Source organism: Carcharodon carcharias, chromosome 18, assembly GCF_017639515.1.
Source record: "Carcharodon carcharias isolate sCarCar2 chromosome 18, sCarCar2.pri, whole genome shotgun sequence".
Lineage (NCBI taxonomy): Eukaryota > Metazoa > Chordata > Chondrichthyes > Lamniformes > Lamnidae > Carcharodon > Carcharodon carcharias.
In genome coordinates this window covers 88942416-88962817 of record NC_054484.1, presented here as the reverse complement: position 1 = coordinate 88962817, position 20402 = coordinate 88942416, and the positions used below count along the sequence as shown (strand labels likewise).

At 43.0% G+C, this 20402-nt stretch overlaps 1 protein-coding gene across 1 annotated transcript in view; it reads right to left on the bottom strand.

Moving 5' to 3' along the window:
• LOC121290732 (cilia- and flagella-associated protein 44) overlaps positions 1–20402 on the bottom strand; it is a 375801-nt gene that overhangs the window by 122588 nt on the left and 232811 nt on the right. Inside the window, exons 13-16 of the mRNA XM_041211577.1 lie at positions 13853–14062; positions 11588–11698; positions 7384–7533; positions 150–392 (exon numbers count right to left, since the gene is read on the bottom strand). Of these exons, the coding sequence (XP_041067511.1) occupies positions 150–392; positions 7384–7533; positions 11588–11698; positions 13853–14062 (714 nt within the window). The remainder of the gene's footprint in view (positions 1–149; positions 393–7383; positions 7534–11587; positions 11699–13852; positions 14063–20402) is intronic.

Sequence of the window (20402 nt, the reverse complement as noted above, 5' to 3'; positions counted from 1 at the left end):
AGCTCATTATCCCTGGCAACACTGTAGTAAAACTCCTCTGCACCCTTTGTAAGGTATTTTCCAGTACCTGAATGTTTAATTAACAGGCATCTTAGACCATAGGAATTTGTTTGTCTGACTCTTAGTTTGTTATGATAACTAGAACTTACCACAGACAACCAGAATTGCCCTGGATTTGAGTAGAAACCACATAATATGGCGTTTGGTTCAAGAGGAATGTAGATCATTGGGAGTGGCTCCTCTTCCTCCTCTTTCTCTTCTTCTTCCTCTTCTTCCTCAGAAGCCAATTCCGGATTATCTTCTGCCATTTCCTTCTTTTTTTGGAGTCTTTCTTGCTTTTCTTTCTCTTTTTGTTCTTTTATCTTCTGCCTCCGCTTAATCTCTGTATTTCTCTACCACGACAAAGCAGACATAATTGTAATGATTAGAAGTAATCGTAGTCTCAGTCTATTACCGACCAATAACTCCCTTGGCTCAGTTTTTATTCTTCTTCTCCGGACATGGATTTCACTTACAAAGTCTATTTCTATTTGTCTAGAAAACATTAAGAGTCAACCCAATGGCCCCAATATATTTACTTGAAGTCAGGACCTCATTATGCTTCTTTTCTTTCGTTTCCCACCTCACAATTGGACAAATTGACAGGCTGGCTGACTGGCTGGCAAGGAAACCAGCAGCAGGAGGCTACAACCGTGGGCTTTTGGGAATGTCCCTCACAATGATGATCGTTAGGTAGCCATTAGTTGGGGGAATGGTGGGGGGAGGGGAGGGGAGGTGGTCCATGGGGGGGCAGGGGGTGTCAGCCACTATCAGCATAAGGGAGGTCAACAGTTTGCATGAGGGGGTCAGGGAAAGACCTCTTGGCCATCCTGGCTCACAACAGTGCTGTAAAAAGCACTCGCCTACTAGATCAGGCTGCTCCCTTTTTCAATTTGCTTCCGGGTTTCTGAGGCTGAAAACCTGGAAGGCAACTATTAAATTTATATTAGGCTCCCAAATACACTGTGGAACCTAAGTTAAATATAATAATAAAGTGATCCTCCTTTCCAGACTTCATACTTGCAAGCCTGATGGCCTACATCCCAGGGTCTGAAAATAAATGGCTGCAGGGATAGTGGATGCATTGGTCTTAATCTTCCAAAATTTCCTAGATTCTGGAAAGGTTCCAACAAATTGGAAAACTGCAAATCTAACACCTCAATTCAAGAAAGAAGGGAGACAGAAAGCAGGAAACTTCAGGCTAGATAGCTATTATCTGTCACTGAGAAAATGCTAGAATAGATTTTTAAAGAGTCAGTAGCAGGATATTTAGAAAATCATAAAATCAAACAGGGTCAACATGGTTTTATGGGAGAAAAATTGTGCTTGACAAATTTATTATAGTTATTTGAGGATTTAACAAGCAAGGTGGATAAAGGGGAACCAGTATGTGTATTTGATCTCCAAAAAGCATTTGATAAGGTGCCACATAAGAGGTTACTGCACAAGATAGGAGCTCATGCTGTTGGGGTTAATATATTAACATGGATAGAGGATTGGCTAACTAACAGGAGTAGAGGGTTGAATTTTACAAGAGGCATCGGAACCTCAATGTCATTGTAAAAAACGAGTCCTGAGGCCGGCAACAGGATCTGGTCGGCAATTTTACCAGGGGCAGCTTCCTAATTGACCACCTGCAGTCTAGACAGCTGGCAGGCTCCTGATGCTGCCTATCCAATCAGAGGGCAGACAGCTCTGAAACCTCAGCAGTGCCAGTGGAGAGAGAAGTCACTGCTGAGGAATGGAGGAGAGCTGGAGCCTCCAAGAGGTTACTTAAAAAAAAAATTCATGGGGCGAGGGTTGGATGGCAAGCCCCTCTGGCAAAGTTGTTGGACCATGCCTGCTGCCATCCCTGCCTGCAGCCTTGTTGCCCCAGACAGTGGAGGGAGCTGCCTCCATTTATCGAAAGGTTTCCCCATGTAGTGGGACAAGTAACCCTGCTGCTGGCAAAATGCCGAAGGCACAGTATTATGGCTGCTTACTGGGCCTTTAATTTTGTATATCGGCTGCCTACTTCCTTGAGGCAGGCAGCCTTTCAGCATCTGGTCCCGCCATCAGTAAAATTGCCCAACAGTGGAAACACATCGGGAAGCCAATCCGACCCAGCCCCTGGGAGCCTATCCAGAGAGTTGAGATAAATGAATCATGTTCAGATTGGCAAACTGAAAACCAATGGAGTGCCACAGGGATCAGTACTGGGGTGTCAACTATTTACAATCTATATTAATGACTTGGATGAAGAGACAAAGTGTATTAGAGCCAAATTTGCCAATGATACTAAGAAAGATAGGAAAACAAGCTGTGAGGAGGAAACAAAGGGCCAGATTTTCATTTTCGACATGGGTGTCTTGGGTCAGTTATGAGGGGTCAAGAGGGGTGCAATGTGGGGAACAGATTGGCATGGAGGGGGGTTATGGGGGTGGGTAAAGGGGCATGGGTTGGCATAGAGTGTATGAAGGACCATGGAGGGAGTGGGTAGGGGGGTAGAATGAGGTGGCATGGTTGGCCTACTCACTTTGGGAGATTTTTGGCTATTAATATCTCTTTGTAATTATATGCTTCCATCTGCTCTGCTTACCATGTCATTGTGGCTCTCTCACCAATTAGCTAAGTCATTAATAAATATGGTAAATAGTTGAGGCCACAACACAGATCCTTGTGTTAGTCACATACTGCCAATTAGAGTACCTGAACATTATCTCTACTGTTTCCTGCCACTCAGTCAATCCCTTAACCAGGTCAATAATTTTTGCCTTCAATTCTATGGGCTTCACCTTGAGCTAACAGTCTCTTATGAGAATGTTTAAAAATCATTCATGGGATGTGGGCGTCGCTGGCTAGGCCAGCATTTATTACCCACCCCTAATTGCCCTTGAAAAGGTGGTGGTGAGCTGCCTTCTTGAACCGCTGCAGTCTATGTGGTGTAGTATACCAACAATGCTATTAGGAAGGGAGTTCCAGGATTTTGATGCAGTGACATTGAAGGAACAGGGAAATATTTCCAAGTCAGGACATCAAGGCAGCATTTGACTGAGTGTGGCATCAAGGAGCCCTAGCAAACTGGATTTAATGGGAATGAGGGGGGAAACTCTCCGCTGGTTGGGGTCATACCTAGCACAAAGGAAGATGGTTGTGGTTGCTGGAGGTCAATGCTATCAGTCCCAGGACATCACTGCAGGAGTTCCTCAAGGCAATGTCCCAGGCCCAACCATCTTCAGCAGCTTCATCAATGACTTTCCTTCCATTATAAGGCCAGAAATGGGGATGTTTGCTGATGGTTGCACAATGTGCAGCACCATTTTCAACTCCTCAGATACTGAAGCAGTCCATGTCCAAATGCAGCAAGACCTGGACAATATCTAGGCTTAGGCTGACAACTGACAAGTAACATCTGTGCCACACAAGTGCCACGCAATGACCATCTCCAACAAGAGAGAATCTAATCGCCGTCCCTTGGCATTCAATGGCAATACCATCACTGAATCACCCACTATCAACACCCTGGGGGGTTGCCATTGATCAGAAACTGAACTGAGCTAACCATATAAATACTGTGGCTACAAGAGCAGGTCAGAGCTAGGATTCCTGCAGCGAGTAACTCACCTGACCCCCCAAAGCCTGTCCACCATCTACAAGACACAAGTCAGGAATGTGATGGGATACTCTCCACTTGCCTAGATGAGTGCAGCTCCAACAACAGCAGTGTGTACCATCTACAAGATGCACTGCAGAAACTCACCAAGGCTCCTTAGATAGCACCTTCCAAACCCAAGAGGACTACCATCCAGAAGGACAAGGGCAGCAGACACATGGGAACACCACCACCTGGAGGTTCCCCTCCAAACCGCCCTCCATCCTAATGGCAGTCACTCTCATCTCTAAAGTTCAGCTCTTTTACCATGTTTGAACTAAGACTGTTTTCTAACTGCCAGAGACATTCTCTTATCCACAATTTTAGACACTTCCTCAAAATCTCCCCCAGGTACCATGCCATAAGAAGGCATTGGTGACCATGGAATTCCATTGGATTGGTCCATGATTATGCTTGGCAAAGTACTGCAGAGCCCTGGGCCCAGAGGCAGTGACTCCACTGCTCCACAAGAGCTCACTGTTCAAAATATGCAATCACATTCATCAGGCATGTCCATTTGAAATCCATGCTGGCTCTCTCTGGTCAGCTGAAAATTTCCAAAGTGTTCAGTGACTCTATCCTTAAATTATAGTAATTTTCTAACAGAGATTAGACTAGCTGGTCTATAATTCTCTGATTTCCTTCTCTCACCTTTCTGAAATAGCTGAGAGATGCGAAATTTTCCAATCTAAATCAACTGCTCCAGAATTGAGACAACTTTGCAAGATTATAGTTAGAGACAAGCATTGAGACATTGTTCTCAACTACTGCCTTATTTAAAATCCTGGATAAAGACCATTTTCTCCATTAATATTATTTTATTTAAGTTAATTTTGGTGAGTCCCTGTCTCTGATTCAATGTTATTTTGAGGGGTATTTTTAGCCATCCTCATCCTCTACCGTGAATACCGATTCAAAATTCAACATATCCCCCTTTTCCTTATTTTCATTTACAATATCATCGTTATCAGTTTTCAAGGGGTCCAAATTGCTCCTAATCACCCTTTTCTCCTTAATATATTTGTAAAAAATGTAATTATTTTGATATTCAGTGTAAATTTCTGTTCATACTTCCTTTGTGTAGCTCTTCCTATCTGTTTTGTCATTGTTTCCTGTTTTTCATATCTCTCACAAGTCACAAGGATCTGTACTACATTCACATTTTTGTGGGTTTTCTCTTTTATTTTTATGCTGCCCTTTACTCTTTTAATCATCTGTGGCTATTCTTTCTTGGCAAGTAGAGCTCTCATCATTTAGAGGTTAAAAACTGGTTCTTTAACAGTAAATTCTTATTTAACAACTTCCACTGATCTTTTGTCAATTTACCCAATTGCGGATCAGTCCAGTTTACTGTAGACAGTCTCAATCTCAGCCTGTTAGGTGCCCATAAATCTAGAATCTTAGTAGCTGCTTTGTGTTTCTCCTTTCAGACACAACGCTGATCGTTATTAGATAAATGTTCGCATGCTGTTAACTAAACCTGGCTCATTACTTACAGTAAATCTAATATGGCCTGTCCCTTTATTAGTTCCAGTTCATGCTCTTGCAGAAAACTACCCTGAGTCTACTTATCTCAACCTATATGAAAGTTAAAATCCCCCATTAAAACCACTCTGCTTTTGCTACATACAAGTCTAATCTATAGAATTATATATTCTGCCACTTCAAGGCTGCCATGCACAATAGTATAGTAGCGTAATGGTAATGATGCTGAGTAGTATTCCCAAAGGCCTAGCTAAATCCCACCAGGGCAACTGGGGGAATCAAAATTTAATTTGCTACAGGGCCTTAGTTAGACCACATCTGGAATACCGTGTACACTTTTGGTCTCTTTACTTAAGGAAGGACATAATTGCATTAGAAGCAGTTTGGAGAAGGTTCACTAAATTGATTCATGGGATGAAGGGGTTATCTTATGAGGAAAGGTTGAGCAGGTTAGGCCTATACCCATTGGAGTTTAGAAGAATGATAGGCGATCTTATGGAAACATAAGATCCTGTGGGGGTTGACAGGGTGAATGCGGAAAGGATGTTTCCCCTAGCTATGGGATTGATAACTAGGCGACAGAATTTAAAAATTAGGGGTCTCCCATATAAGACTGAGAGAAGATTTGTTTTCCTCTCAAGAAGGTCATTAGTCTGTGGAATTCTCTTCCCTGGAGGTCAGTGGAAGCTGGGTCATTGAATATATTTAAGGCTGAGTTAGATTTTTGATTGACAAGGGATTTGGAGGGTAGACAAAAAAATAGAGTCAAAGCCACAATCAGATCAGCCATGATCTTATCGAATGGGGGAGCAGGCTCGAGGGGCCGATTGGCTTGCTCCTGCTTCTAATTCTTGTGTTACTTGTGGTCTTAAGATTCTTTTCAGTTTCTTAAATTCTACTCAAAGTTTCCGCTGTCTGTTTACCTTCCATTACATCCTCTCTTAGCACTGAAATAATTTCATCCTCAATCATTAAGACCATTCCTTCCCTTCCGCCAGTTTCCCTCTCCTTCCTTTAAAACCTGACATATTCAGTTCCCACTCCTGAGCATCTTGCAGCAATGTCTCAACAATGGCTACCATGTAAGACTCTCTGAGTTGTGTTTGCAGATCCAATTCTTCAATTTAGTCCTTATAACTGTGAGTATATATAAAGAATGCTTATGAAAGCTCTCAGCACTAACCCCTGGGATGCAACACTTGCAAACACTTCCTTATCCAAACAACATCCATTTACCCTATATGTTGGCACCCTGCCTATCAAACAACTTTCTACCCAAACTTCTATATTTCCTCTTATAACGTAATTTGTCTAGGAAGGGTCTTGTGACACACCTTAGCAAATGCCTTCTTAACCTGCATATACTCTACATTTACTGCACTTTCTTTATCTATCCAACCAGTTCTTCAAAGCCAAACTATTAATGTTGTCATAAAAACAGAAAATGCTGGAAAAACTCAGCATGTCTAGCAGCATCTGTGGAGAGAGAAACAGAGCTATTGTTTTGAGTCGTACAACTGCTCTTCAGAGCTGAACTCGAAATGTTAACTGGTTTCTCTCTCCACAGATGCTGCCAGATCTGATGAGTTTTTCCAGCATTTTCTGTCTTTATTTCAGATTTCCAGCACCCACAGTATTTTGCTTTCATTTTAATTTTGTCAAACTTGACTTGCGTTTAACAGATCAGTTACTAATGGAAGTTTGGAATGAGTCTATAGAATACAGTTTATGCATGATATTTGTGTTTCTCTTTTCAGACAAAACATTGATCATTATTAGCTAAATGTTCACACACTGTTAACTAAACCTGGCTCATTACTTACATTAAATTTAATATGGCCTGTCCCTTTATTAGTTCCAGTTCATGTTGTTGCAGAAAACTATCCTGAGCTAGTCTACTTGTCTCAATCTATATGAAAGTTAAAATCCCCCATTAAAACAGAAAATGCTGGAAAAACTCGGCAGGTCTGGCAGCATCTGCAGAGAGAGAAACAGAGCTAATGTTTCAAGTCCGTATGACTCGAATGGATGGAAAATTACAAGCTACACACTATTCAATTTCTGAAAGGGGGCTGCTGGATTTCAGTGTAACCCCTTCCATGAGTCGAAAGGCCTTCTTCATTCCAACTTACATGGTGGTCCTGCGCGTTGTTACATACTTTCCAGGGCAGCTTGTTCTGATAGTTTAAAGAGGTGGTAATAGGTGCAACAAGTGATGCAAAAATTACCTCTATGCTAGACCTGATGCTCTTGAAACGGAAGTACTGCTTCGGTAGGGGAATCTCAAATGTTAAAGTCGTATCTAGTTCCTCGAGCTCTGGACATGCAGTTTCAACGACATAACCATTTTCACAAAATATGAGCAACTTAGTTGTCTCCTAACAGACAGAAAAGAAATGTAGTTAAACTAAGACATAACATTGAATTGTCACCAGGCGAGACTTTTACAAACCTAAAGCATAAAGAATCACGCGCTAGAAATTCCATTAAGGCGGTGGAGCAAAACTGGCCGATATAAGATAGGCTCCCCCGTTGTACACAGACCCTAATATTTAATTACATTGACTATAAGGCAATGGAATATTCCATACTACATACAATAGGTGGCTGTTTTGTAGGGTGACCAGATGTCCCAGTTTTGCCGGGACAATGCCAGGTTTTCATTCAATGCCCCGACAATTTCCTAAAAAATAGTTCAAACATCCCGGTTTTCACCTTTTCCCTTTCTGTCAAATATAAACTGGGCCTGGGTAGGGAGAAATCTGTGTGAAATTTCGTCCTTCTTCCTGTGAGCACCCATTACACTGCATTCCATTACATGCAGTGGATTTGTATCCCGCCCCCTTTATGTCTCCAAGTGAGCTGTCACTAGCATTTTGAAGCTGACAGCTCCATTGCTGATGATGCCTTAAATGCTCTACAGGATAGGGTTGCCAGCTCTAGCTGGACATGTTCCGGGAGATGTCACCACACGATCTCCCACCTTCAGCTGCCCCTGCCCCAGGCTTCTGCCATTGGTTACCCAACATGTCAATCATCACAGGATCCCACCTTCCCATAGCTTTTCAACGTGTCCCGGTTTTGACTTTTGAAAATCTGATCACCCTATGTTTTGTGCTAATCCTGATTCAAATTTCTACCACCACATGTTTTTTTTTGCCTGTTAACTGTGTTTTTGTCCCTTTTTCACCTGAATCCGCAGCGCTCACTGATGTCCAGCACCTTACCTGTATTGCCACGATAATGAAAGTAATCAGAATATTTGATCATCAGCTGCTGCACAGCTGCACCTAACACTGTCTTCATACACCAGAGTATCAAATGTGCCCTTACAGCAAGGGTCACCAGTGAAGCAAAAGCAAGCAAAGCTGGACAATGTTCCATGTCATGTTACTAATGGCTGGTCAGCTATATAGGCTAAGACTGTACCTCAGTCCTGCTTGCCTGGTTCCTGGGTTCAGCTACTGTCTGGGCAATCAATGCACTGTAAACACATTATCTAATATCACAGTTACAGAGAAGATCTAAACTTCCTTGCACTAGCTCCAAAAAAAAAAATCAGCAGCACAGGCTGTGCATTGATACTTTTGACAACGGAGAGCCAGGGAACTAAGGAGGAGGAGGGAACAGGTCCCGCAGACAGAGGGATGTGGGAGCAGAAGAGCACAGGCTTGTACTGCTCCTTAAATTGAATGGTTTGCTGCATCAGTCTAAGGTTATTGTGCCCAAGTATAAACAGTTACACAGCACAGCACTGAAGCACACAGCCAAATAGAGACACAGAAACATACATACCAAATTCAGATACAGAAACATACACATTAAATAGAGACACAAAAACATACACACCAAATAGACAAAAACATACACACAATATGCAGACGTTGAAACATACACACAAAATACAGACACTGAAACATACACACAAAATATGGACAGAAATATACACACAAATACAAACATAGAAACATACAAACAAATACACGCATAGAAACACACACACAAATAAAAATATAGAAACATACAGTCAGAAACATACACACAAATTACAATTTACAATTTATATAAATGACTTGGATGAAGGGATTGAAGGGATAGTGGTCAAATTTGCTAATGACAGAAAGACAGGTAGGAAAGTAAGTTGTGAAGAGGACAAAAGGAGGCTACAAACAGATATAAATAGGTTAAATGAGTGGGCAAAGATCTGGCAGATGGAGTATAATGTGGGAAAATGTGAAATAGTCCATTTTTGCAGGAAGAATAAAAGAGAAGCATATTATCTAAATGGTTAGAGATTGTAGAGTTCTGAGGTGCAGAGGGATCTGGGTGTCCTATTGCATGAATCACAAAAGACTAATATACAAGTACAGCAAGTAATTAGGAAATCTAATAGAATGTTGTCATTTATTGCAAGGGGAATTGAATACAAAAGTAGGAAGGTTATGCTTCAGTTGTACAGGGCACTAGTGACACCACATTTGGAGCACTGTGTACAGTATTGGTCACCTTATTTAAGGGAGGATGTAAATGCGTTGGAAGCAGTTCAGAGAAGGTTTACCAGATTAATAACTGGAAAGGGTGGGCTGTCTTATAAGGAAAGGTTGGACAGACTTGGCTTGTAGCCGTTAGAGTTTAAAAGAGTAAGAGGTGACATGACTGAAACATATAAGATCTTGAGGGGTCTTGACAGGGTGGATGCGGAGAGGATGTTTCCTCTTGTGGAAGAATCTAGAACTAAGGGCCACTGTTTAAAAATAAAGGGTTGCTCATTTAAAACAGAGATGAGGCGAAATTTTTTTCATTCAGCGGGTCGTGAGTCTTTGGAATTCTCTTCCTGAAAAGGCAGTGGAGGCAGAGTCCTTGAGTATTTTTAAGGCAGAGGTGGATAGATTCTTGGTAAGCAAGGGCTGATAGGTTATTGGTGGTAGGTGGGGATGCAAATTTCAGGTTACTATCAGATCAGCCATGATCTTATTAAATGGTGGAGAAGGCTAGTGGGCTGAATGGCCTACTATTGCTTGTTGTTCGTATGATTGTACAAAATTCAGACACAGAAATGTATACACAACTACAGACACGGAAACATAGGCATAAACTACAGACACAGAAACATACACGCCACATACAGACATGGAAACATACACACCAAATACAGACATGGAAACAGAGACACAAACTACAGATACAGAAACATACACGCCAAATACAGATACAGAAACGTACAGACCAAATACAGACACAGAAACATATACACCAGATATAAGCATGGAAACATACACACCAAATACAGACACAGAAACATATACACCAGATATAAGCATGGAAACATACACACCAAATACAGACACAGAAATATACACACCAAATACAGGCACACCAAATACATACACAGAAGCATACACACCCCCATACAAACATGGAAACATACACACCAAATACAGACACAGAAACAGACACACCAAATACAGACACAGAAACATACACACCAGATATAAGCATGGAAACATACACACCAAATACAGACACAGAAACAGACACACCAAACACAGACACAGAAACATACACACCAAATACAGACACAGAAACATATACACCAGATATAAGCATGGAAACATACACACCAAATACAGACACAGAAATATACACACCAAATACAGGCACACCAAATACATACACAGAAGCATACACACCCCCATACAAACATGGAAACATACACACCAAATACAGACACAGAAACAGACACACCAAATACAGACACAGAAACATACACACCAGATATAAGCATGGAAACATACACACCAAATACAGACACAGAAATATACACTCCAAATACAGGCACACCAAATACATACACAGAAGCATACACACCATACAAACATAGAAACATGCACACAAAATACAGATACAGAAACATACACATCAAATACAGACACAGAAACATACACATCAAATACAGACACAGAAACATACACATCAAATACAGACACAGAAACATACACACCAAATACAGTCACAGAAATATACACACCGAATACAGACACAGAAACAAACACACCGAATACAGACACAGAAACATACATACCGAATACAGACACACAAACATACACACCGAATACACACAAACATACACACCGAATACAGACCCACACACCAAATACAGACACTGAAACATACACACAAATACAGACACAGAAGCATGCACACAAAATACAGTAACTGGTATGCTGTCACAAGGCACTCAGAAAACCTCATAGAAAGGTTTTGTGATAATTTGCATCTGACTCTATACATTATTTCCCCGATGGCTTTTTTGTGTAAACGAGACAACACAATCTTGGTATATTGGAGATTACAAGTGAAGAAAACAAAAGAAAAGTGCCTCATGAATTCAGTTTTTCATTTTACTCCATAACAGTGTTGTGCAGTACATACATGGCTAGGTGGAGACCACTGCAAGCTTACAACAGGTCCTGGTACACTGATGAATCCCACTGGTACATATTCATTCCCAGTTAGAAAGAAAAATACTGTGTTGTCTTTGCTCTGTGAGGGAAGGAAAAAACCATAGTGACTACTATCAAATTGTTATACTTAGGGCTGGATTTTACAAAGCGCCACGGTCCCCACCCACCCTCAGCTAAAAGGTCGGGGTGAGCCCATCCACAATCCTGATGACTACCCCACAGAAATGGGACGGTGCCACCGATGCGCTCAGGGAGCCTGCAAAGTAGGTCCCCTGCTCCTTGCTCACACCAGCCCATGCAGCTAATGCTGCTGGTCTTCCTGGATGGTGTGGGCCTTCTCCGACCTGCCATGGGTAAAAATGCACCAGCAGCAATTGGGTGAGGCCTTTAAGTGGCCATTAATTGGCCACTTAAGGGCCTGAATAGGCTCAAGGGTAGGCAGGCCACCTGACACCTCCCCCCACTCCCCATAAAACTCCTATTTCAAAGGTGCTTATGGATTTTCTATATTAATTCTGCACAAGTCTGGCAACGTCGACTTGTTTTTAATTGAATTTTCCTATTAATGTGACAATCTGTGTACTGTAGTTTGCTTACATTTCTATGAAAGATCTTGGGATGTCATCTTGGGGTGTTTTACTATTATATAAATGGTTGCTGGTGTAGTCCTGTGGATACATCTGCGTGGTTCAGCAGGTAGCCCACCTGTCTCCAAATCAGGAGTTTGTGGATTTACGTCCACCTCCAGAGACTTGAGCAAAAAAATGCAGGTTAACACTCCAGTGCAGTACTGAGGGGCCTGCTGCACTCCATCTTTAGGATGAGGTGTCAAACCAAGGCCCCAGCTACCTTCTTAGGTGGACTTTAAGTTTCATTTTGAAGAAGAGCAGATTAGTTATCCTCAGTGTCCTGGCCAATATCTATCCCTCAATCAACATCACAAAAACAGATTATCAGGTCATTATCAATTTCTGTTTGATGATTATAAGAAACAATTTAGCAACGTTCATCTGACTTTTTGATCCATTCTGTCCCTCAGTAACAGAACTTATATATCAATTTCCAATGCAAGAATTTAAAATTCTCAAGATTGCATATTTCAAATTATATTAAGTGTACATTTTGATTTTCTTTTAATGTCTTCATTGATCATTTTTATCTCACCCTGTGTCAAAATCATAAGCTTTGATCAGACATTCTTCCCCTCAACAGTGAGAGCTTTCAATCACATTTCTGTATTCATAGGATGGGCAGTGTTTTTTTTCTTTATTCTTTCATGAGATGTGGGTGTCACTGGCAAGGCCAGCATTTGTTGCCCATCCCTAATTGCCCTTCAACTGAGGGGGTCAGTTAGCTCAGTTGGCTGGATGGCTGCTTTGTGATGCAGAGCGACACCAACAGCGTGGATTCAATACCTGTACCGGCTGAGGTCATCCATGAAGGCCCAGTCTCCTCAACCTTGCCCCATGTCTGAGGTATAGTGACCCTCAGGTTAAACTCAACACCAGTCATCTCTCTCTGATGAGAGAGTAGCCTATGGTCCTCTGGGACTATGCCAACTTTCATGTCAACTAAGTGGCTTGCTAAGCCATTATCAGAGGGCAGTTAAAAGTCAACCACATTGTTGTGGGTCTGGAGTCACATGTGGGCCAGATCAGGTAAGGACAGCAGATTTCCTTCCATAAAGGACATTAGTGAACCAGATGGGTTTTACAACGATCAGTGATAGTTTCATGGTCACCATTACTGGGAATAGCTTTCAATTTCAGATTTATTAACTAAATTTAAATCCCACCAATTGCCGTTACTAGTCCAGTGACATTACCACTACACCACCATCTCCCCGCAGAATGCAGCTTCCAGCTTGCAGAATGTCCCAGCATCAGGAGCAGTTCATGGTAGATAGGTGTGACTGCTCATTCCGTAAGTGAGCATTTGAGACTTTCTTTTTACTGTATTCAGAAGAAAAGTCCAGGCAGAGAGTGGAGGAAGCCCGCAACTCTGTCCTGAGTAGACATCTGCCTGGGACCATGCCCGTGATAGCATAGTACTCCACTGTACAGCAGTAATGAAAGATGCAGGAGCCTGATTGCTGTGCCTCAAGGGGGCCATGGAAGGTGACGACTTAGGGCAGCAAAGTCAGACAAAATAGCAATTGGATAGAGTGGTGGAATAGCTCAGATCCACAGGAATTATTCGTGTGCTTCAAATGTGTTTATCTGTTTATACTTACACCTGTTGCAAGCATTTCTCCATTATGTTCATAAGCAATAGCAGTGACATCTGCTGTGTGTGGCTTCAAGGCCTGTTTTAGGCGAATATCAATCTCACCAACTTCCGATCTGCCAGCAACATGAGCAAGGCCTTTAGGGTTATATATTTCCAAGATGCGGATAACACCATCTTCAAAGCCTACAGCAATCATGTTTCCCTTTGGGTAGAGCTGCAAAGGAAAAGATGCTTGTATATTTTAAAATTCCACATAAATTGAACAAAAATTCAGGATTAAAATCAGCACTTCAAAGCTGCCAGAAGGAGGTGAAAGGAACAATAGACAGTGTAATAAATATCAAGGTGCATCACTAGTATTGGCTGAAAGATCATTGCATCATATTGGCCCATACTTTGCAGTTCAACAGCTCAGTGATGATGCCCACTGCTGACCTTGAATCGAATTACAAGCTTGCATACTGCGATTCCCAAGGCAAGAATTTGGGTTTGAAGGGGGGAGGGTACTTTGTGAGGCCCAGTGTTGTGCAGTGTGAACAGAACAGGGGATTAAATCATCATTTCCTGCTGCATTTCCTACTTCAAAAAAAACTTTATTGGCTGCAAAGGAAATCCTAAGTTCTTGAAAGGTATTGTATAACTGCAAGTTCGTTTTCTTTTCTATTCTGACTTTCTCATCTCCCCTCACCATAACCTTATCCTTGTCCCTTTTCCCTTTCAGATACCCAAGAACTGTAACCTGCCCAGGTAGTGGAGGAAGATCAAGAGGACAATGATGATGAAGACACATGGAGCTGAATTTTTTATGCCCTCAGTTGGGCATGTTTTCTGCAGGGAGGCACCCAACCTTGAGCTCACCCCCATAGTACGGGGGCAGGTAGCCCACCTGTCATATTAAAATGAATAATCAGGGTCAATTAGATTTGTTATCAAGCCAATTGACCCTGATAACACACTGCCCATGCCATAAAACATTTGGTGTGGGCAGCCGGGCAGGAGCAGGAAGCCTGACTTTCTAACTTACCTGGTAAAAGGGCAGGAAAGAAGGGGGGTGGGCTCAAGAGGCTGCCCTTTGCCTATTGTGGGACAGCCCCTCCCCCTTAGGTCGAACCCTCACTTCCTCCCTCCCCTCCCGCCCCTCTCCCTAATTTACCCAAACCCTCTCAGCCCAAGACCCCGGACTTACACTTTATGTTCTGCGGGGTAGGTTGACATGGAGCATATCAGCTCCATGCTGTCGTCATTTCCAGGGGTGGGGAGCTTGCCATCCACACACCACCCCAGTTTATGTTCGTCAGAGCTACTCAGCTTTTGACCTCATTACAACCTTGGTCCAAACAAGAATAAAAGAACTGAATTCCAAAGGTGAGGTGAGAGTGATTGCTCTTGACATTAGGGCTGCATTTGTCCTAGTATGGCATCAAGGAGCCATAGGAAAATTGAAATCAATAAGAATCAGGAGAAAAGCACTCTGCTGGTTGGAGTTACACCTAGCACAAAGGTGGTTCTCAGACACCAATCATTTAAGCCCTGGGGCATTGCTGTAGCAGTTCCTCAGGGTAGACCTAAGGCCCAACCATCTTCAGCTGCTTCATCAATGGCTTTCCCTCCATCATAAGGTCAGAAGTGGGGATGTTCGCCGATGTTTGTACATTATTCAGTTCTATTTGCAACTCCTCAGATAATGAGGTAATCATTATCATCCCATTAGCATTCATCAAGACATGGACAACTTTCAGACTTGGGCTGGTAAGCGGCAGGTGACATTCATGCCACCCAATTTGCAGGCAATGAGCATCTCCAGCAAGAGAGAATCTAACCATCTCCCCTTGACAATCAACAGCATTACCACGCTGAATCCCCCACCAACAACATCTGGAGGGGTCACCATTGACCAGAAACTTAACTGGACCCACCATATATATACTGCAACTACAAAAGCAGGTCAGAGGCTGGGGGGTCCGCACAGAGTGACTGAATTCCTGGCTCCCCAATACTTGTTCACCATCTCAAAAGCACAAAGCATGTTTATGAAAGAATACTCTCCAATTGCCTGGATGAGTGCAGCTCCAACAACACTTAAGAAGCTCTACACCATTCAGGACAAAGCAGCCCGCTTGATTGGCACCGCAACCATCATCTTAAACATTCACTCCCTCCATAACTGGTGTATCGTGACTGCAGTGTGTACCATCGGCAAGATGCACTGCAGCAACTCTCCAAGGCCTCTTCAACACCCCATTCCAAACCTGTGACCTCTACCATCTAGAAGAACACGGGCAGCAGGCACATAGAAATGCCACCACCTCCAAGTTCCCCTTTAAATCACGTATGATCTTGATTTGGAAATATGTCACTGTTCCTTCCCCATTGCTGGATCAAAATCTTGAAACTCTCTACCTAACAGCATTGTGGGAGCACTTTCACCACATAGATTGCATCGGTTCAAGAAGGTAGCTCAACACCAGTTTCTCAAGGACAATTAGGGATGGGCAATAAATGCCAAGCTTGCCTGCGAAAACCATAACCCATGATTTTTTTTTAAATCGCATAGACTGATAAAGATAAATAGAGATTGTATAAATTTATAATTGGAGAAATAGATGTCAATGTAGAGAAAATAAGAAAGATATAAATAAATATAGAAAGAGCTGAAAAGATAGATGGATTAAGAGACAGAGCACTAGGAATAGAAGCATAGATAAAGGGTGATAGACATAAAAATATATAGAGATATAGAAAGAGAGAGATTATGGATAGAATGATTGGAAGATAGAGAAAGAGAGTTATTGAGAGATAGAGAGAGGTGCAGTGGGAAATTTAGAAACATGAAAGGAGCAAGATATGGAGATCTGCAGCACGAAATTCAGATTGGTAGCACATTGTTTGGCTGCTAAGGGTGCCATTTGGTATCCAAAATGGATCCAGGATGTGTGTTCACACTTTGAGTGGGTTGCACTGGGCATCATATTGGCAAGGATGTTAGTGGGCATGCAGTGAATGGCCACTGAAAGTATGCAGTGCAGACAAATCATGACAGCACAGCATGGACAGTTGATTTGATGCCAAAATTCCCATGTTGGAGCTAAACACTCCAGCTAACACTCTCTCTTAACTTTGCACAACTGAAGATGCATACAGCAGCAATGGTAATTCAAGGGATCATCAACTACTTATAGTTGAACTACTGATAATTCTGCCCTATATCAGAACTGAAAAGAATTCCACTGGTTGATTTCTTTTGGCTGTTGCTGAATTCCAGAAGTTTCTGGAGTGTTCTATGCTTGCTTAAAGTAGCCAAAGTCTAAAGGGGGTGGCATGCTAGGTGCTCAAGGTGTTTTTGCTGACTGCAATGCTTCTGCACAAACCAGTTGCTCCCAGGCATAGGTTCATGTGTAGCCATTCTCCTTGGAATGCAGCATGATTTGGAGAATGAACAGAGCCACACAGGGCAGTATAAGCTGCTGGTAGAGAGTGAAGGAGGAAAAGGACTCTCAGCAGAAGGCTATATTCACCCAAGGTGTCCAGGGAGCAATTCCCTTACCTGAGCTGCAGTGAGGAACAAGATGAGACATTCTCACTGAAATCTGCTGGCACTTTCTATTCATTAAGGGTTAACTACATTTCATTCTCTCTTGCTAAAGAGAATTAAGAGGAACAAGAACGTGGCTTCAAGAGGATTGCGGATTACCTCGTGACACAGGGTGTCATTCACTACATGCATATCATTTTGCAGGCATCGTAAGATAATTCTGCCTTATAACAGAACCAAAAAGAATTCCACTCCCTCAATATTCAGCTGGTGTATGGCCATAGGCTGAGAATCATGCCCAGTATCCTGGCAGCAGTCATGATGTTGAGCCATCACAGCGAACCAAAGAGGGGCCACTGAGCGACAAGGGCTACCCACTGACCACAAGATTGATGACTCCGGTGCACAACTCATGCACACATGCACAACATGCATACAATGAAACCATTCTGTCATATAAAATGTGATATGGCAGACCACTGGTGTACTTAAAAACTGTTTCTACTGCCTGGACCACTCTGGAAGAGCCCTGTAGCATTCGGCAGAGCAGGTGTCAAGATTTGTCACAGTCTGCTGTATAACATGAGGGAGCAAGCAGTTCAGGAGCAGATACTTGAGAATGAGGAAAGAGGAGGGGGAGATGGAAGAGGATGAGGGGAGGAAGGAAAAAAACAGGAGGCAACCATTTCTGGTCAGGCTTTCCCCAAAGAACTCATCTGAGTACAATACCAGTAACTGCAACCCTAATTCCCCATTCGCCAACAGTCTCACACCTTACCTTCCCTCTGTCACTGACTGTCACAGAGTACATTTGCCCCAATGCATAAAAACAGCCACTATGAAATAAACATTCAAAACCAAATTTATAAATCAAATCATTACATGTTGCATACAACAGTCAGCTAATCACCTTGTGCATTCCCTTAGTACCTGTTTTCCCTCTACCTTGTCTATCCTATTGCTCCCACACAGCGCTACTCCAGTGGCTGCAGAATGGTTGGTGGCAGGCTGCTGACTTTCAGTGGAAGAGACCGTAAATGGCTTTGCAGAATGACCTCGGGCAGCTCCAGTTCTTGAGGGTGCGGCTGCAGACTGGACCATCTCAACATGAGCAACAGCAGTCTGGGCTGGCTGACTAAACAGCAACAATGAAGGCACTTGTGGAGTGGCAGTGGTCGTAAGACAAATGCTTTCTTCCTAAGAGAGGGCAGCAAGTTCATGTTCCATAGAACCACTGCCACCCCCTAAGGGCAGCACTTCAGCAATCCTGAATTTGTTAGAGGACAAACTTCTGGATTTCTGACACCCTGCAGGCCCCTTTGGACACTGTAATTCACAGCCATGATGACATCAAGCTGACTGTCAATGATTTCAGTCCGAGCTTCTACCGCAGCACCCAGACTTCTGGTGGAAGCTGCTTATTCTGAAGGAAGCTGAGACATTGGCCATCAGATGCTGCATTATGTTTGGGTCCACATGTTAGTTAGTGGAGTTGACCACCACTTCCATGTTGGAAAGGATGGGCTCCAAGTTCTGTGCAAAGCCCCATGTATAAGTCTGAGCTGGGCTCCTCCATTCTCCTTGGCAAAGGCTGTAGGCATTCTGGCAGATTTGCCACTGTTCCAAGCATTTCATTGTGCATGCCCATCAGCCTTTTACTGTAAGTTGCTCCATCACAGTGTCCATCCGAGTCCTCTGCAGTAGAACTCATGTAACCTCACCCTCTGGTGAGCCGGTATCTATGCTTTTTTGCCCCCTGCTCTGGCTGCTGGCCACTCATGTCTGGTGGTTCACCACATGCAGATGCTGCCTCTATTCTATCCTCTAAGTTACACAATGTCAGTATCCGAGATGATGACTGTGAGTTTTAAATCATGTCATCGTGCTGTGTCTTCGTCATCACTGTTTCTTGCTGTTCCCCTCACCAGGGTAAGGTTGTGGTGTGGGGATGGGGGGTATAGTAGAAAGTTCATGCTTACATTATCTGCAGCTTGTAAATCAGAAAGGAGTGTGGGATGAGGCGGGGGTGGGATATGAGAAGGTGTATTAGGTATAAGGATCCCTGCATTTCCTACAGTTTTAGCATCTCTGCCTCAGCAATTTTTAAAAATTTATTCTTTCATGGGATGTGGACATCGCTGGCAAGGCCTGTATTTGTTGCCCATCCCTAATTACTCTTGAACTGAGTGGCTGACTAGGCCATTTCAGAGAGCAGTTAAGAGTCAACCATGTTGCTGTGGATCCGGAGTCACATGTAAGCCAGACCAGGTAGAAGGACGGCAGATTTCCTTTCGTAAAGGACATTAGTGAACCAGATGGATTTTTACAATGACCTGACAGTTTCATGATCACCTGAGACTAGCCCTCAATTCCAGATTTATTAATGATTTTAAGCTCCACCAACTGCCGGGGTTTTTAAATCCATGTCCCCAGGATTACTAGTCCAGTGACATTACCACTACGCCACCGTCTCCCCACTAATGGGCATTCCGATATAGCCAGCAATAGCTCCTCCATGAGGGTCAGGACATATTTGCCCTCCTCTAGTTGTTTTCTGCTACCTCTGGTTGTGCACCACCCTCATCAATAAAAGAGAGGGAAGTGTGCCAGTGTTGTGCAATTTGCTTGGCTGATGTGGCTGTCACGTATAAATAGCTGACAGTGTGTGCAAGCTGTGAGATGTGAATGTGTGGCTTGTAGTAGTGCTAAGTGTGTCAGGGTGTAATGTAGCATATGTATGTCAGGCTTGAGTCTTGATTGATACAGATTGTTAGTAAGTGAATGATAGGGTGTGGCGAATCGAGCAGTGTTTGAAGCTAGTGGTGCATTTGAAGGCAACTTTGGCCACTCATGAGGCCATTGAACTTCTTGCGGCACTACATCCAGCTCCTTGGAACTTGACTATTGGCATTGCCTTCCATAGCTATCTGATTCTACTGCCTTCTGAGTGTTTGTCAGGAAAGCCTCCTGCGCATACAGGACATCTCCCCTCCCCTAAACCGAAGCCTCCAGTCAGGAGCTG